The 19,769-nt window shown below is 43.1% G+C and overlaps 2 protein-coding genes and 1 pseudogene across 2 annotated transcripts in view; 1 reads left to right on the top strand and 2 right to left on the bottom strand.

Annotated features, from left to right (window-relative positions):
* Positions 1–19,769, bottom strand: part of LOC109474539 (ABC transporter G family member 14-like) — a 39,276-nt gene that overhangs the window by 12,959 nt on the left and 6,548 nt on the right. Inside the window, exons 2-5 of the mRNA XM_019774865.1 lie at positions 19,122–19,358; positions 18,443–18,703; positions 13,540–13,679; positions 13,109–13,312 (exon numbers count right to left, since the gene is read on the bottom strand). Of these exons, the coding sequence (XP_019630424.1) occupies positions 13,109–13,312; positions 13,540–13,679; positions 18,443–18,703; positions 19,122–19,358 (842 nt within the window). The remainder of the gene's footprint in view (positions 1–13,108; positions 13,313–13,539; positions 13,680–18,442; positions 18,704–19,121; positions 19,359–19,769) is intronic.
* On the top strand, positions 3,495–5,459 carry LOC109474596 (putative defense protein 3). Its single transcript, XM_019774935.1, has 4 exons — positions 3,495–4,104; positions 4,288–4,393; positions 4,794–4,904; positions 5,341–5,459. The coding sequence occupies exons 1-4, from the start codon at positions 3,589–3,591 to the stop codon at positions 5,454–5,456; spliced, it is 849 nt and encodes a 282-aa protein (XP_019630494.1). The 5' UTR covers positions 3,495–3,588; the 3' UTR covers positions 5,457–5,459.
* Positions 6,840–9,842, bottom strand: LOC109474566 (annotated as a pseudogene).

Here is a 19,769-nt window from a genome sequence, read left to right as displayed (position 1 = left end):
CAAACGCTCTATCTAGGCAGGATCTCATCGAACGCCTGCGCTACCACGGCGTTTACTTGAGATGTCCTGCTGGAGTCTTCTGGCAGAAAAGTGGTTGTGAGCTTCGCGAGGTTCTTTCCCAGCACTGGAACTAACTCGAGCAGACGTCAGACAAAGTATGCCGTACAGGTGACACACTTGTGTTGCGAAACGTGTCGCCGGGCAGGTTTTTAAACCCAAGGGGAGCTGGTAAATATATGCAGGAGTGCCACAGGAACGAACCAATTGTTACAACAATTTTTAACGACTGTACCACATTCAAATCAGCAATATTCAAGTCAATAGATTTTCTGCATAGTCCCTTTATGAAGGGAGCTATCCTCAAAGATAAATGCATTGACTTTATTTCTTTCGAAACAAAACCGTCCCCCTGGCTGAAAGAAGTGGGCCGTTCCTAGATGGAATATTTGCTGAGGTGGGTTCAGCGAGAGGTAGGAATGTTTCGCAGGCTTTTCGCACGCATCGATGCGGCTATCCTTGGGTCTATATACAGTCAGCCCTTGTCTGGAAGCACGTACAGGTATTCACACACAGGTCACCGACCTTGCGATCGCAGAAAAAAAACGGGTCACTGAGTCAGATTCAACTTTTGACACCTTCAAAGACAGACCCTCCCCAAAGACAGACAATAGAAGTGTTTCATCAGCACTTCCCCACGGGAAAGGTTCCTAATCAGCTGTTACAGGTGGCTCCTCCAGCCTTGGAGAGTGACTTCCGCCTTAATATTTATCTCTCCTCCTTTCTCTGTCTTTTTCCCTCCTTTCTTTTTTTCTTTATCTTTCTAGGTGAACGTTCACGTGTGTTGTGCGGACAATTAAATGATAATAATGATTCAGTGATAGTGATAATGGTTTATTCAGTATTGAAAGTACACAATGCTATATTGGGCCCTGAATTGTGCTCTGATATACATGTATGAGCATTTTAAAATCTTGTCTTGTCGGTACATTGTTTTTCAAAAGTATCTAGATCCGGATCCGGACCCAGATTATGTGACCAACCCGGATGAAGATTGGATGGGACGTCGTGCCGGTATACCAGACAAAGAGACCTGTGTTCTGTTTCGTGGCATTATACTGGCAGAGAGAACACGTTTTCATGTTTGGTGTAAACTTAAAGTTGAGACACGTTGAAAGGCTCCGCATGATGTATAAATCACCACCTGTCGCGGTTTCTATCCTGCACTTATCGTTTATCAGCTACCTCAACATGACCTACCGACGGGGCGTTCACCCGGAGTGAACTTTTGTGCCTCCAACATTTTACCTGAACCATTAGGAGTATTCAATTGTCAAAGTCCTTTCCACAAGTGTCGGTGCGTGTGTCAGGCGGCACCTATCTCCTTTTTTCAGCCCTTGGGGCACACAGTTGTGCAAACGAGGCCGGGCCAATCCAATGGTAGTGGTGCGTGTTTAACTGCATTCGCACTGTGTAACTGCGGTTAACGTTGAAGTTCACCTAAACACGATAATCCACGTACCAAGATTGCCCTAGCGGACGTTCACCTCAGGTGACGCAGAGTAAAAGTTTAACTTACAGTCATATAATATAGTGCGCCACCGCCCTCCCCGCAATGGAAGGCACATTCACATGCGTCGTATAGTCTTTTTTGTCGTGCGATTTGACAAACCCGACCGCCGACAATAGTCTACAAGAGTCTTTGCATCACATTTTTTTACTTCACTTCCACGACTGTCGCAAGAGTGCCCTCTAATTTGCCTGGTAATTAAATAAGAATTTTACATGATATGGTGGTGTCTTATTCAAGCGCTGGTCCCGAAATAGGCTTCATCCCCTACAATAGTCAATACTTACCCTTCCTCCGAGTATCTGGCCAGCCGGTAACCCGTTCTTCTCGGTGTCTGTGACCTGGACTCTGCTTTTCTCATCTTGACGACCCTTTTTGGTCCAGAAAAGTCATTAAAACCAGAGCAAGATGGAGTGAGAATTTACTCAACACATTACCCTCTGATGACTGACGTTGAGTACAAAAATAGCAGTGTAGGTTATCGATTAGCAAATACAGGAGCTCAGAGGTGGCGGACTTTGGCCTGTAGCTAGTTGTACGATAGCCACTGATACAAAGTAATACAGTATGTAACATGTAATTGAATTGTCTATTCTCTTGTATAGACAAGGTGTTGGTGCTTCTACGTTTTAATTCTTCTCTGTTAAAAAGTGGCAAAGGCAATCCTATACCCCTTGATGGTTCTAGATTGTCAGAGCAACAAGATATAGTGTTTAATGACCGATTCCTCCACCTATGTATGGGCGCTTATTGTTTAGAGTCCTAGGGTCCTGCAGATGTTGATAATAATGAAGATGATGATCATCTGACATGCACAGTACAGGACTTTGAACTTTGAGACGGTCTATAAAAATGCCTGTAGAACCAAGATGGGTAGCTACGTTTAGCCTAATGATATTCTCATCACCCACCCACCCTCAGTGAGACTAAACAGAGCAAATACTGTAAGCCTGTCTCGCTGACAGAGATGTCTCAATACCAGGAGACTAAAGCATCGTTAGAGGGCCTTAGAGTGGCAGTTGTCGCGGTTGTGTATTGTTCGGGGAATCGTTAGTAAGAACAAGGCTTCAGAAGTGGAAGTAGTGAGCCAAACACCCGCGCGGCAGGTACTTAGTGAAGGACAGACGGTTTAGATTAGAGACAAAACTATAAGGACCGCTTGAAATTTCTGGAACATGGTCAAATGACTGACAGAGTCGATATGCTATGTGCTAGTAATCGCTTTCACAACAATCGCTGAGCGACAAAAGTTGGATTTGTGTGACCCTTGATTTTATAGTTGACATGATATTTAAGTATCAATCAAAAGACAACAAAACAAACACAACTTCAAAATCGATTCGTTCTTTATCTATGAGTTTCTTCAAGCGATCTGTTAAATCTTATGTCGATCGCTCAGCGGTAGCTGCTTCTAGTGGGGAGGGTGTTAGTCTTAGTGACGTCACAAAGGGCTCCCAGCCACTGCTGGATAAGCCGTTGCGTGCTACAGTACATCCGACAAGACAGAAGAGTCTACCAGACAGTTTCCAAGAAGTCGTTAAGTTTACTTTTTGGCACGAGAACTTGAAGAAGGCGTCTTTCCAACCCCACTTAAGTCAGTTCTTGCGAGAAGACCCTATTAAAAAGACGCAGCTGGATTTGTCCTTTCGACGAAAAGTGTCTGGACTCAAACTTGTACGGTTTAATTGCTCTTGTTAATTTGTGTTTTCAGAGGGCGTCGGTCATACACAATGATGTCCATGATGACCGCAATACCACGCGTTGTTTACCTACTTCTGTTGACTGTTGTTTATTGTCAATGCGTGTTGTTGTTGGCAACCGCCCCGAAATGTGTGATTATGTAAACGTCTTGTGGGCTTTGGCAAACAGTCAAATTGGTTAAAGAAATCAGTTCTTCTCATTTGCATACAGAATAGACAAACCAGGCGACGGCCCAGTATATAAAGAGGATACCCCCTTTCGGCTGTACTCAGAGAGTCGCACTTTTACCAGCTCTGTGCATCGTCCAAAACTCCGACAGAATGCGCACCGTGCGTTCTCTCCTGTTGGTCTCGGTGCTGAGTGCGTCTGTAGCCGCCTACCCTAACGGCGCTCCCCGGGCCGCCTGTGACTCCATGCACCCCGTCCACGGACACAAGCCTCGGGCGGGCACGGGCGGGTACCGGGTCTTCGCCGAGCCGGATTTCACAGGGCCGCAGACCAAGTGGAAGATCACGCTCAACGGGACGTCGGGGTTTCTGGGGTTCCTCCTCGAGGCCAGATCGCCGGGTGATGGGGAGAAGATCGTCGGGAGGTGGTCTCGCCTACCGCCGAGGACAAAGGCGCTGGACTGCGATGGCGTTCACGACAATGCCGTTACGCACCACAACAGGGACAGGAAGAAGATGAACGACGTTTCCCTGACGTGGACGGCGTCGTCGTGCAAGGATGCTCCGGTCTACTTCAAGGCAACTGTTGTTAAACACTACAAGGAAATCTACGAAGGCGTCACGTCTGACGTGTTGAACGACGTCTGCCTTCGCCCACCTAAATGCAAGGTACGGTGCATATTATTCGTAATATATGTAAAGCTTGAATAGGATGGAGATGCTATCATAACTTTGAGAATGTGGATACTTATAAGTTATAAGCTGGTATTTTCTTGTTTCCATGACCTACTGGCAGACTAGCTCGGCTGCTACATATCCTAACCCAGTGGCTGTTTTCTTGATGCTACCTAGGAGTGTAGCGACTTTACCAGAGCAGGTCGGAGGAAGCTGTATCGGCAGGAGAGGGCACGGTGCTGGGATAACATGCGCTCCAACAGACACGCTCATCAGGGGAACGGTCAGCACATTTTTTCCACAAATTGCAAGCACAGGTTCCAAGTCACATACGTCTTGACCATGCATGGGGTAGTATGGGTACGGTAGTATTGTTTTAGGAGGCAAGATCCTGGCTACTGCTTGTACAAATAGCTTCGATCCGTAATACGGTGGGTGGGAGGTGATTTTGACAATTGATAGGGAGGTCACCTGAGCTGACCCAGTATGTACCTTAGCGGTATAATATAGTACCCGATTAAATTTAAAAAATCATAAAATTCCACAGAGACGTCCCGGACATCTGCCTATGCGCATGCGATTACGAAAACCCGAAATACTTCCCGGAAGTCTGAAATCTCCTATTTCTTCTTTATCATGTATCACGTGGTGTTGTGACTGGCTCTTGCTGTTGTGTTTTCCAGGCCGGTCGTGTCGGCAGAGCTGGGACGGAGTAGCCTGCTGGCCGGAGACTCCGGCGGGGAGAGTCGCCACCGTTCCCTGCCCGAGCTACCGTCCTGGATTCACCCGGAATGGTATGACTAGCTAACCTTATGTTTAAATGCCTCTGTGTAACGTTACATAGTTTCTGATTTCGCGAGGAGGATCTTGCTTTTCAGTGTGTCTGTCAGTTTGTACTACGTTTCGGTTTGGTTTATGTTTACCACAGCTTTGGAAACATGGGCTAGTTCTACTACTTTCTCTAACGTTCATTTGATTATTCAATGAATTCAACCAGTGTTAATGCTTGCTTCCTTCTTTCCTGCCCTCCTTTCCGTTTCTTTTGTTGCTCTTTGAGCCTTTCCTCCTTTTTATCACTACAGGTTCAAATATATAGATCAATATTTTCAAGAAAATTTGAAATTCATTTCTTTCTTTCTTTCCTCTTATCATGTAAACTAATTACTTCCCATCCTATCTTTTCGATGGACACTTTTTATTGAGTCTTGTCTGTACTTTATTTTCAAACAGGGTTTGCCGTGAGACGTTGCAGTCCCTCCGGTCGCTGGTCTCTCCACGGGCGTACTAAGAAGAGACAGGGCGACTACACACAGTGTACCGGGCCGCGGGACAGGAACAACGTGTGATGGGGGTAAGGACTCAATCGATCAGCAATGTTCGCTAATATCATGTATCACAAACATGATCTGTTCCCACATTTTCTATTGTACAAAAAGCGAGAAGTTGACCACTCTGTATTAGCTCAGTAACTAGAACACTTTGTATTAGCCTAGTATAGTACCCTTGTATGTTCCTTATGTATGTCTTAGTCAAGTAGTGTATCTTTTGTCCCCACTTTTCTACATACGTCTGTAATGTGTATGTTAAGTCTTGACCTGTACCTAGCCCGTTGTGGCATGAATGTACAATAAAGGATTTCATTTCAATATCTGTTGACAAATTTGCCTCTATATGGCTCTTTCTGTCGGAATGATCGGTCAGTCATTGATGAAAGATTGGTATCATTGACGTCCTCCTTAATTTTGACAGGTGTTGATGGGTGAGCAGGTGTGGACACATACTTGAGCCATAGATCATGTCTTCCCCTCCTGCACTTCCCGATGTTAAGATCCACCAAGATGTCTTAGACACCCTAGTTAGTTAACTCACTGGCTCCTATCAACTTATCAACTAGTTAGTTTACTCAGGGTCCTGTACATGTGCTCCCCTTATCAACTACTTGAACTAGTTAGGTCACACTGACTTATGAATGACATCCTCTGACAATAATGTGAGAGGCTGAAAAAATGGAGCCAAACAACAGGAATGCAAAGCTGGTAGCACGAATTGAACATGGAACATGTATCAAACAAGCAAGAATTTGTAGGAGCTAGATAGGAGGTACTAGATTATCAAAGGAGGTAATGTAGGTTGTATCATTCAAAGACTGACAAGCTGTTCGCTGACCTAAAATGTATACATGTACAGTCTGTACTTACATCATGTTTAATAAAAAGAACCCAACACTAAATGTCATACCATCTTTGTTCCTTTGGTGAAATCCTTGATATAGGTATATTACATACACACAATGAGTTAGGGGGGATAGGGAACCCATATAGTGTACTATGTAAAATGGTACGCATACTAGTGGTACCCTTGCTGTTAAATCACAGAACATCAGGCCAATCATGGAAGGTACCCCTTAGGTAGAGAAAAGGAGGAGGACTTTCTGTCAAAAATCAAGTGCTACTTAAGTATAAAATGAACTACAACTAGAACCAGATCTTTCCAATTGTGCAGGTGTTCTGCAAAAGGTGGCATCTAAACAAAAATGTCCTTGACCGGTACCGGTATTCCACATGTCCTTTTAGCCGCATTAACAGTCACCTGACAATCTAACATGGCTTAAAACCATAACAGGTGATGTGTTTTTGTGCCCCCTTCAGATATGGTATGTAGATGCGTGCCACAGGGCACATAGGCCCGGTTGCATAATACTGCTTTTTAATATTAGGCAGAGTGGCCTTCAAGTCTCTCCAGGCATCAGCAGACCTGTCATACACATACACCCGATAGTCTCTTGTGGGCCTTTGTTTGTCAGTGTCAAAGGTTTCTAAGAATACGTGCAGCTGGTTGTTCAGTACGAAAAACTTGCGGACATGATTAGTAGAATGGTTTCCTGGGTTTGGCCAGCCTGGCAGTTCCCGCCAGCAATCTGACTCTGTGTCGTACACCATAGTCACAGTGAAGTGAAAATTTGTGCAGAAAATCTCTGTTCCCATGGCAGCAGCTATGATCCAACGGAGAAGACACCAAAGGTTTGGTGGAGTTAGCTCACACCAACAGTCCTGGCTGGGATTGTAACGATGCATCGCTGAGTCCATGAGGAAATAGATGTATGAGCCGCAGGACACTGCAGTGCCGTCATCCCATTGTCCATCAAGTAACAGCTGTGAACAGTCCTGCCACTGGTCTGTACGCTGGTCATACTTTTTCATCCGTACCAACGCACTGACTTCTCCTAGATCAGCAGCAAGGTAATATAAAATCCCATCCACTTCAAGAAGGCACTCATCCTGGTGAGTAAACATACCTGAGTCTTCTCTCTGGAACCCAGATACTGAGGACATACCAGCATCTTCCCACACATTGTCTGCATGGTTGTACTTCAACATTGACAACTGATAATAAGTACTCTCATCTCTTCCATTAACAAGGGTATAAATATCATTATCCCTGGTGACCGTTACCATTGAAGAATCGGGTAGGTCTTCACTGCAGCTGATGTACATCCCTTCCTGTGGGTTCATGTACAGGATCTCATCTTCTACTGTCCTGGAGAGGAAAGAAAATTGATCTCAGTTTTAGGTCACTAAAGTGCTACCATTCACTGGCCACGACAGATGATATGTACTGTTAATGTACAGTATTTACAGGTTCATTGTGCCAGAGAATTCCCATGCAAGTAGCTCATTTTGACATGCACGATGAACAGTGGATCACAGCTTAACGTCTTATCCTAAGGACTGTAACGCTTTCCTGTAACATGCATGTCATTACAGGCGGGATTTGAACTTTCAGCTTCTTGGTCCAGAGGCAGGGTCACTAACCACTAGCCTATGCTACACATGTCAGCAGAGCACACTGCATCTGAGCAAAACACTGCATGTTGCACCAGAATTTTGCCTGTTGCAGACTATATCTTTTTCTACAACACATTTGGAAACTACATTTGGAAACTACAACAACAACATGTATAGGTCAGAGCATACAGTATGTAACGTTACATGACTGACACTGTGGAAATGTAAATTGCAGGAAAAACAATGTAATGACATTGTGTAAGAACTGTTCCATACCACCTAGAAAGTTAGACAAAGCAGACGTATATGCATAAACATATACATACTCTATGTTGGATAGCAGAACCATTTCTGTGGTCATCCCAATCCTCGGCCTTAGCTTCGGGTTCCTTGTCTGTACCAGATTCCTGATGACCTCACAACTCCCATGACCCTCCTTGACCACGGGATGTTCCAAGATGGCTGCCGTGTCGTCTGAGGTCAGCAGGTTGAAGCGGATGTGAGGGAGGATGCTGGGTAGGTGCTGCAGTCTGTAGGGTGGAAGAGTTTTCTAAATCACTGCAGAAATGGAGCTTTTCATGTGTAATGTATCATGGTAACTAGACAAAATTAATGCCTGCTTGAATGTTATCAATAGAATCAGATTTCCTCAGTCATAAGATGTATTCATACAATTCCAGACTAATGCCAGAGAGTGTCAGAGAAAGTGTCAGAGAAGCCTGTAAACAAGACTGCCGCCCACCTGTCCTCCCTGCTGTGCTGCACCCATCTCACCACAGCCTCCCACACTCTTGTCTCCTCTTTAACCTCCAGCTTATCCTGGCTGATGATCTCAGTCAGCTGATCCACACTCAGGCTGCAGAACTCCTCACTGGAGGAAACCTGTGGAGGCGAGAAATAGGTATAAATAGTTGGCAATTTAAACACATTTCTCTCCATTAAATTTTACCATGCATGAAAATTGATCTTAGACTAAATAGAGTCTCTGAACACAATATAAAACTAAAACAAGACCAACCTCCACAAAATGCTGACATACATACTGCAGACAACAGTTCAGAACAACATCCACCATGAAGACCTCAGCAATTTTGTAAAGGTCCACACAGGTGGAGCGCTCCACGTTCATGGCCATGTAGCTGCTGCAGGTGTCTCTCACATAGTCCAGTTGGAGGAGGTCGGCTGCCTGGTACAGGGGCTGCACTCTGTCCAGGGACACATGGAGGGTCCCCGAGTAGATGTAACTCAGGATCTCCTCAAACATGTCTGCATCCAAACCCTACAGAAGAATACAACACAATGTTCAAACTTCATTGCTGTTTTCTGTTGATTTTGTAATGACTCTTTTACATTTTGTTATGGAAAATAAAGTACCAAGTTTCATCACATTTACTTGTGATGCACTTGTGATAGTAGCTTAATATATTATGATTAAACAAAAAAGGGCTTTTAGAGTTTCAAAAATTGTGAAGCTGGTGAATTGTGAACCTGGAACTGTGACGCTGGCAAGAAATTTGACACCAAGTTATAGAGCAGTAAATTTAGTGGGGAGGGGGGCAGTAAACTCATTTCAGGAAGAATTATGAACTTCTCCTAATTTCGCTGGTTTTGGCTATGGGATATTTGGTATCTCTGTAAAATTCCTGTTTTGTTCTAGGGAACCCTTATGATATTATAAGCGTCAAACCTCACCTGTAAAACAACTGTGTTCTGCCGACTTTCCGTCATGTCACTTGTAAACATGGCTCTGAAGTAGGGGCTGGCCGCGGACAGAACAAGCCGATGGCAGGGAAACCGCCGGCCCTCGACTTCAAGGACGACATCCTGCAGTTCCCCTTCCTTCTGTAAGTCACCCACAGCTCCAAGAAACCCGTGCTGATAGCTCTCGTCTTGGTAGGAACGAGGACGAACTGAGCCGACGTGCATTTCTTGGTCCGCGGCAGCCATGTTGATGATGATGACGGTGCTGTACAATGTACCTCCAAAGGGAACTGTATGTGTACTTTGATGACCCACATAATGTAGCGACACATAGTAATAACCGATATGGACATAATCAGTATTGCTGACAAGGTGGATTTGCCTGCTCGTAGCTTGAGTGCTTGTTTGGTAGTGAAAAATTCAAGTTACAGGGAGTTTTCACAATCTGATGATATGTTGGCAGCTCTTGGTCGGATGTGAATACTGTCATGATTGTACATGTACATCTACATTATAAAGTATTAGTAATCCAATAAATGTAGGGCCTGCTGATATTTCAAACATTGGAGAAGTATGATCTGAGTACTAGTATTCAGAGAATCTATACAGTTAATTTACTTTTCACTTACATAGTTTATTTGTTTGTTTGATGTAATGTTTACCTGGATGTCTGTTCTTCTTTGAAGTAAAAGTAAGACTGTTTTCCAACTCTGGGAACCTAGGGGTTAGCTATATGGAATATCCTCATTCTGGATTCGTGTAAATCACAAGCTTCCTTTTAAAAAATCATCAGAACACTTGTGTATGTAAATAACAGTTTAATCTCTGTGAAAATGATGCTCCAAAAATATGCTCTTCCTAGTCACCAGTCTCTTTATTACATTCTCAAGAACATGGAACAGAAGTGCAAGTAAATGCTCATAAAAATGTAATGTGATTTATGAAGCATCATTCAAGCTATAAACTATTGAAGTCAAGTTCCTGTAAATTTTGTGTTAACACAATGAACCAAAGGGCAGATAAAATATAATGCAATATTTGGACAAGTTTGTTAAAGAATGTGCTTTCTGATAAGTGACATTCGTACATCAGGTCAGTCATAAGATTAAGAAGTCCCTTAATTACTTAAGAAGAAAACACCACTCTCAAGTTAAAATCAAACCGCTTTAAGTGCAGGAACATCTATCTCATAGTGGTGGTATACAGCATGAACTGAAAACTCAGTACAACACAGAGACATCATTCAACAGTCCTGAACTGCAAGCTCACTGAACCAAACTATGATAGGTCTGCTGAGGCATGGAGATAGACAGACATTCCCTATGTATACCGTGCCTACTCTCTATACCATGAAAATGCATAATGTGCTACATGTATAAAATCAACTTTGACAACAAAGTTATCATACTGTGCCAAATCTCAAACCAATCCACACGGACGTTCTAGCATGTTCCCACACGTTCTCTGATTGGTTGTACTGTAATATGGACAAATGCAGTTATTCTCCAGGCTGTCCCTCTGGGTTTGCTGCACCCTGTGTGTCAGCATGGCCGGTGTTCAGATATGGTAGGTACATATGAGCCACGAGGTACGCAGGTTCTCGTGTACTCCAACGCCAAGCGTGGAGAGCAGACAACTCTCTCCAAGCATCTTCAGACCTGTCATACACAAAAACCTGCTGAAGACATGTGTACTGGCCTTGATGTGAGTGACTGCCACAGTTGACCAATGCATGCAGCTTGTTTTGGAGCACAAAGAGAGAACAGTTTTCAATATCAATATCTTGATCTTGACGACTTATTTCCGGAAACCCTGGGCGCCTAATCCAGCTGTCTGCCTGAGTGTCATACACCAATGTCGTCTTAAAGTCATAATCCATGGAGAAGATCTCTGTTCCCATGGCAACGGCTGAACAGTAGATACCTTTCAATTGAAGACTGTAGTCTGACAGGGCTATCCTGCCCCACCGGTCTATCCTTGGGTTGTACATATGTACAACATTCTTGGTGAGGAGATAGATGTTCCGGTTACAGGATACTGCCACGCTAAAGTCCAAAATTCCATCATGCTGAGGTGTTCGGCAGTTGTGCCACTCATTTGTGTGCTGGTTGTATTTCTTCAACACCACCACTGACCATGTCACAAGAAGGTAAAAAAGATGTCCATCGATTTCCATCAGGTAGTTATCCTGTTGCAGATCGCCTGGGTCTAAAGGTTCTTCATACACCAGGGGTTTTTCTAGAAAAATTTGGCATGGGGGAGCACAATCATGGCGAGGGAGCGAAGCGACCGAGGGGGGGTTGGTGCGGAAGGGGGGTATCCCCCCTTCCGCGATGTGAAGCCTTTGAAAATTTGAAGTTGAAATGGGACATTTTGAGGCTACTTGAGGGGGGAAATATGAACTCTTTCATTGTATGTTTCTTTAAAAACAAACAACTATGATGTACATGTAACCTGGTTGTAAAAAAAATATTTAGACACTCACTCACACAGTCCTCTTACACAGTCCTCTTACAATTAATTGAATATGATAAATATAATGCTCAATACAAATTTCCATTAGTATAATGTATGTGAAAGGCATAGGAGAAGGATAAATAGACTAAAAGAATTCAAGGTTATTTTTCTCAATATTCTTCCCAAATTTCTATTTCTATCTCCCTTGTAAAATATACATTGTAAGTACATGTACAATCAGCAGTACACACAATCTGCAAATCACCCTTTCTAGTACGCAATTAGTGATTAATGTTACTAGTAGCTCCAGATGACAACACTGGGTTTGCCACAAGCTCAAACCTTTCCCATAATGGCAAAATAGCAACACATTCATCCAAGCTGCTACAAACTCAGGTCTCATGTTTCACTTCAGAGCCTGTTCTATAGTATGCAAATGAAGGAGGCCCAGCTACTTGTCTTTGAGCAAGTTCTCAATGAACATTGTTTATTCCATTCAAACTTTTACTACTAGAGCTGAATTTTCATGTTTATGGTAAGATTTTGGAATTTTTATGAGAGTAACATAGTTTGTAATGCTAGAATACATTGTTATGTGGTGTTGTTTTTGTATTTTTACTGGAAAAAGATAATTTTGAAAAAGACTTAGGCTTCAATCTGAAAATTGATATGAGGGCGCTGGTTTGTTACATGAGGGCGCAGCGCCCCTGTTCCCCTGTTTAGAAAAACCCCTGGATACACTGTAGACTTTTGTTCCCATTTGTTCTCAACATGGTTGTACTTATGCAGGGTAATTTTGTCTGAATCTCCCTCAGCTAGGACATAGATGTCATTATCAGGAGTAACCGTACCCATAAGTGGACGTAGGTTGTAGTGACACCTGATGAATTTCCCTTCTCCTGGATTCATCCACAGTACCTCATCTGTACTGTAAAGGCAAGGTGCATTTAATGATCAGACCATGGCAACTGAATTTTGGTTCTTGGATTTAGGAAAATAATGCTAAACATGAAAACAGAAGCAAAGGATAGGTACATGTATGAATATGCAAATACCTTTCGTGGTACAGCAGAGCCATTTCCGTTGTCATCCCAAGCCTCGGCTTCAGGTTGGGGTTCCTCGTCTGTACCGCATTCCTGATGACCTCAGAACTCCCATGATCCTCCTTGTCCAGGGGATGTTCCAAGATGGCTTCCATGTCGTCTGAGGTCAGCAGGTTGAAGCGGATGTGAGGGAGGATGCTGGGTAGGTGCTGCAGTCTGTAGGGTACAGGATAGGGGAAGAGCTTTTAAAGTGCTCACGACACCAAAATAGGACCATATCTAAGTGTACTTAAAATAACTAGTATTATCTGGCTAACAGACACAATTATTTACAATAAATATGCATGATTCTCCTGTTACACTCGAAATTTCAATGTCCCATCTTGAAAAAGTCAGCACAAGTCAGTCCCGGCAGATAATCTGCATCTCTATGTTTTGCTCACCTGTCCTCCCTGCTGTGCTGCACCCATCTCACCACAGCCTCCCACACTCTTGTCTCCTCTTTAACCTCCAGCTTATCCTGGCTGATGATCTCAGTCAGCTGATCCACACTCAGGCTGCAGAACTCCTCACTGGAGGAAACCTGTGGAGGTACAGACAACATGTAGTGATGTACTACTAGTACAGTAAGTACATGTGTATGAGAACTCAAGGAGTCATATCATCAAGAAAGATAAACTTAGTTAAACAGGAAGGCAACTATTAATTATTATTTAGCTAAGGCCACACAAATTTAATTTCTTGGTTAACAGATTTTTAAAGAAAAATAATGGAGCGGGCGGGTGAAAAAATAATAAAAATAAAAACAGGCCTAGGCATCCTATTATGGCCCACAATGGTACGAAAGGAGCCATAAAGTCAACATACCAGGCTGGTTAAAAATTTAAGCAATGAATTTTGAACTTTTAATGATACCACTGCCTTGAAAGATGGAATAACTGTAACAAGTAGGATGAAAAGGACTGTTTTCAACTGTTCAGGGCAAAATATGAGCATTTTGCAGTTGATTCTGAATTTTTATTTTTATTTGCAAATCAGAAAAAAATGAAGCGGCAAATCCGTTAACCAAGAAATTAAATTGGTGTGGCCTAATATACATGTATATATAGAGATGTACAGTGTAGGCAACATAAATACTATACAAACCTCAGTAAAGTTCTTGACGATGTACTGCAGACAGGGATTCAGGACAATCCTGACAGAGAAGACCTCAGCAAACTTGTACAGGTCCACACAGGTGGAGCGCTCCACGTTCATGGCCATGTATCTGCTGCAGGTGTCTCTCACATAGTCCAGTTGGAGGAGATCGGCTGCCTGGTACAGGGGCTGCACTCTGTCCAGGGACACATGGAGGGTTCCCGAGTAGATGTAACTCAGGATCTCCTCAAACATGTCTGCATCCAAACCCTGCATAAGAATACAACACAATGTTCAAACTTCATTGCTGTTGTCTGTTGATTTTGTAATGACTCTTTTACATTTTGTTATGGAAAATAAAGTACCAAGTTTCATCACATTTACTAGTGATAGTAGCTGAACTGCTGAATATATCACGATTAAACAAAAAAGGGCTTATTCTAGAGTTTAAAAAATTGTGAAGCTGGTGGATAATTTGTGAAGCTGGAACTGTGAAGCTGGCAAAATATTTGGCACCAAATTACAGAGCAGTAAATTATGTGTGTGGGGAGGGGGGCAGTAAACTATGATCATTTTAGGAAGAATTATGAACTTCTCCTAATTTCGCTGGTTTTGGCTATGGGATATTTGGAATCTCCTGTTTTGTTCTGGGGAACCCTTATGATATTATAAGCGTCAAACCTCACCTGTAAAACAACCGTGTTCTGCCGACTTTCCGCCATGTCACTTGTAAACATGGCTCTGAAGTAGGGGCTGGCCGCGGACAGAACAAGCCGATGGCAGGGAAACCGCCGGCCCTCGACTTCAAGGACGACATCCTGCAGTTCCCCTTCCTTCTGTAGGTCACTCACAGCTCCAAGAAACCCGTGCTGATAGCTCTCGTCTTGGTAGGAACGAGGACGAACTGAGCTGGCGTGGGTTTCTTGGTCCGCGGCAGCCATGTTGATGATGATGATGCTTTGCCTCCCAAGGGGAACCCTAAACGTACCTTGATTACTCACATAATGTAGCGATATAGTATACATATCGATGTCAATACATCTCAAGGTTGTTTTGCATGTCCTTGACTTAAGTGTTGGTTTTATAGTGGAAATACAAGTTACTTGGCGTTTTCAAAATGTAATGGTATGTTAAAACATCATATAGTAATCAGGACGTAATTGGGCCTAGTTATGATAACCTGTGATGCAAATGGTCATAACCTTTTTCATTCCTGGACCAAAAGTGAAGGAATTCTGAGGAACCGCTGTAATTAAAGGTGATGTATTTTTCCTTTTACTAGAAAGTGTTGTTTGGATGAAAGAAGCGAAATAACCAAAAATCTGTTACATGTAACTGTTACCAGTAAGACTGAAAGCTATGTTTATTACTGTCTGAGATGAAGTCTTCTGAGTATTTATCCTGTTGACTTATTTTGTTCTACGTAATTAATATTTTACCTCGATGCCTGTCCTTCATTGACGTAAAATTTAAGACTGATTTCCCAAAACGGAGAACCTATGGGTTGGTTCTGTAATACTCTCACTCTGGGTTTGTATTGGGGGATTCAAAAGTTTTCTCAAGAAAAGGTTTGAAATACATGTGTAAGTGAAAAACAATTTAATGTCTGTAAAAATAGTGCTTCAAAAAATACAGGCCAGCTATTACTATTCATCAGTATTGTTATATAACTTATAAAAAGTATACATTGTCAACAAGATGTGACAGAACTGTGAGTAAATACAAGTGCACATAAATTTTGTTAGTGTCATACGAAGGTGCAAACTTAGCTTTCTATTGATATATAATTCAAGGTGATTGATTAAGTATCAACTGTGCTATAATCTACCAATATTAAGTGCCCATACATATGGTGTTAGATTTAAATAGTAAATGTTAGGACAGATACTAACAATACAATGCTATCACTGGACACATTTCTTGGTAAGCAGTATCCGTATACTGACAGTATCAGGGCACTTTGAGAATTCGAAGCAAACATCACTTTCCAATAAAGGTCACAGTGCTAGTTTGCATGCAGAAACTTCTACCCCATGGTGGGGCATTCAGCAAGAACAGGAAACTGTGCAACACAGAGATATCATTCAACAGTCCTGCACTGCAAGCACACTGAACCAAACTATGACAGGTCTGCTGAGGTCATGGAGAGACTACTATTCCCTCCTGAACGCAGTGCCTACTCTTTGTTCCATGGAAATGAATTATAAAATCAACTCAGACAAACAAGTGAACGAAGTCTGACGAATCTAATACATGTATAATCCACAATATTCCCACACATTCTCTGATGGGTTGCGCACTATACACTATTGAAACTATTCTCCACTCGGTTCCTCTGGGTTTGCTGCCCCCTGTGTTTCTTCCTGGCCGGTGTTCAGATATGGTAGGTACATGCGAGCCACGGGGCAAGAAGGATCAAACCAACACCAACATCCATCTGGCACGATCAATGACTCTCTCCAAACATCTTCAGATCTGTCATACACGTAAACCTGCCGATATGGCGTGGAGTCTGACCTCGTGTAATAGCGGCCACCTACCAATACATGCAGCTTGTTTTGTAGTACAAAAAGAGTACAGTTTTCAATGTCTAAATCGTCATCTGTGTTCAACAACCCTGAACGCTCAGACCAGCTGTCTGCCTCTGTGTCATACACCATTGTCTTGGCAAAGTAATAATTCGAGCAGAAGATCTCTGTTCCCATGGCAACTGCTGTATCGAAAACACCGTTCATGTCAGGACTGTAATCTGACAGGGCTTTCCCAGTCCACTGGTCTTCCCTCGGGTCGTACCAATGCATTTCCGTCCGTGTGAAGAGGTAGATGCGCTGATTGCAGGACACTGCCACGTCGATGTAGATCCGCCCACCATGCTGAGGTGTTGAACAGTTGTGCCACTCATTTGTGTGCTGGTTATATTTCTTGAACTCCACCAGAGATGATTTCTCAAGAAGGTGAAAAAGATGTCCATCGGCTTCCATAAGTACGTGATGTGGTGGCACAGCCATCGGACGGTCTTCTGTTTCTATGTACACTGTAGACTTTTGTTCCCAATCGTTCTCAACATGGTTGTACTTATGCAGGATAACGTCATAGGAATCTTCAGCTAAGATATAGATCTCATTATCATGAGTAACGGCACCCATATATCTAGGATATAGGTTGTAGTGGCACCTGATCAACTTCCCTTCTCCTGGGTTCATCCAAAGTACCTCATCAGTGCTGTAAAGAGTGAGATTCCTTTAATGATCAAGCTGTAACAATTCAATTTGTTGGTTGTTGGATTGATGTTGAAAGTAATGCTAAAGAGAAATAATAGCAGGTAAACAGAGTCAAAAAAGAAGTACATGTACAATTGTATATACATACTCGACATCGTATAGCAGAGCCATTTCTGTGGTCATCCCAAGCCTCGGCTTCCGGTTGACCATGTTCCTGATGACCTCAGAACTCCCATGATCCTCCCTGACCAGGGGGTGATCCAAGATGGCTGTCTTGTTGTCTGAGGTCAGCAGGTTGAAGCGGATGTGAGGGAGGATGCTGGGTAGGTGCTGCAGTCTGTAGGGTACAGGATAGGGGCAGAGCTTTTAACTCCTGGGACTAAACATGACAAAATTAATACCCTGTGAATGTCATCAATAAAGTCAGGCATCTTCAGTCGATACGATGTATCCATACAATTATGACTAACTAGATGAAAGACACCTGTAAACATAACACAGCTGCCCACCTGTCCTCCCTGCTATGCTGCACCCATCTCACCACAGCCTCCCACACTCTTGTCTCCTCTTTAACCTCCAGCTTATCCTGGCTGATGATCTCAGTCAGCTGATCCACACTCAGGCTGCAGAATTCCTCACTGGAGGAAACCTTAGGAGGCGTGGAATAGTTTTGAATATTTGGCAATCCAAATAATTGAATTTTAGCTGTAACTTGTGAGCAGGGGCAAACTGGGGGCTAACATTATATGCTGCAAACAGAGCAACCTGGAGAGATATCTACAACCACCATACATCAGTTCCTAACACCTATTGACAAGTGTTTCACTTTGAGTAGCTTACCAAATGCTTTCTTCCTGTTTTCAAAAAGCTATACTCAGTCATATGATGTGTCATGTTTGTCTATATTGTGCTGCCATTACTAGGTTTTGTCGTGCATGAAAATTTTTATTGAAGTCTCTGATCACAATGTATGTAAAAGAAGACCAACCTCCACAAAATGCTGACATATATACTGCAGACAAGAGTTAAGAACAACATCCATCCTGAAAACATCAGCAAACTTGTACAGGTCCACACAGGTGGAGCGTTCCACGTTCATGGCCATGTAGCTGCTGCAGGTGTCTCTCACATAGTCCAGTTGGAGGAGGTCAGCTGCCTGGTACAGGGGCTGCACTCTGTCCAGGGACACACGGAGGGTTCCCGAGTAGATGTAACTCAGGATCTCCTCAAACATATCTGCATCCAAACCCTACAGAAGAAATTGTACAACACAATGTTCAAACTTCATTGCTATTGTCTGTTGATTTTGTAATGACTCTTTTACATTTTGTTATGGAAAATAAAGTACCAAGTTTCATCATATTTACTAGTGATAGTGGCTGAATATATCACGATTAAACAAAAAAGGGCTTATTCTAGAGTTTAAAAAATTGTGAAGCTGGTGAATTGTGAAGCTGGAACTGTGAAGCTGGCAAAATATTTGACACCAAATTACAGAGCAGTAAATTATGTGTGTGGGGAGGGGGGCAGTAAACTGTGCTCATTTCAGGAAGAATTATGAACTTCTCCTAATTTCGCTGGTTTTGACTATGGGATATTTGGAATCTCTGTAAAAATCCTGTTTTGTTCTAGGGAACCCTTATGATATTATAAGCGTCAAACCTCACCTGTAAAACAACCGTGTTCTGCCGACTTTCCGCCATGTCGCTTGTAAACATGGCTCTGAAGTAGGGGCTGGCCGCGGACAGAACAAGCCGATGGCAGGGAAACCGCCGGCCCTCGACTTCAAGGACGACATCCTGCAGTTCCCCTTCCTTCTGTAAGTCACCCACAGCTCCAAGAAATCCGTGCAGATAGCTCTCGTCTTGGTAGGAACGAGGACGGACTGCGCTGACGTGGGTTTCTTGTGTTAACCGCCGAAATGAGTCCTTAGCATGGTTCACAGAATTTATCATAGCGCAGTCAGAATCGGGAAAGCCAGGCTAAAATATATGTCGTTGCAATCCTTACAAGTCAGGGAACCTCGGGAAGTTCACTTGAAGATCACACTTGTACTCAAAAACGAGCTTTGTAGCGTCAAAGTTGACCTTTATTCGCTAGCTAAGAACTCATTTTGGCGTAGGTTTTCGAACTGTATGGGGGTTTCCGTGATACCGCTAATCCCATCTACTTCCGGGTCACGAGGTCACGAGGTCACGGCTTACGAGGCTCGGTTACTAGTATATTACACGCCGAAGAGCTAAGGAAACGTTGCGGAGTGAAATTTCATGAAAAAAAGCTCTTAAAAAGCCGCGCCTATAAGGTTTGGCAACTTC

Source organism: Branchiostoma belcheri, unplaced genomic scaffold (genome assembly GCF_001625305.1).
Source record: "Branchiostoma belcheri isolate BF01 breed outbred unplaced genomic scaffold, Haploidv18h27 scaffold31, whole genome shotgun sequence".
Taxonomy (NCBI): domain Eukaryota; kingdom Metazoa; phylum Chordata; class Leptocardii; order Amphioxiformes; family Branchiostomatidae; genus Branchiostoma; species Branchiostoma belcheri.
Note: the sequence above shows the minus strand (reverse complement) of the source record. Positions and strands in the feature narration are given on the sequence as shown.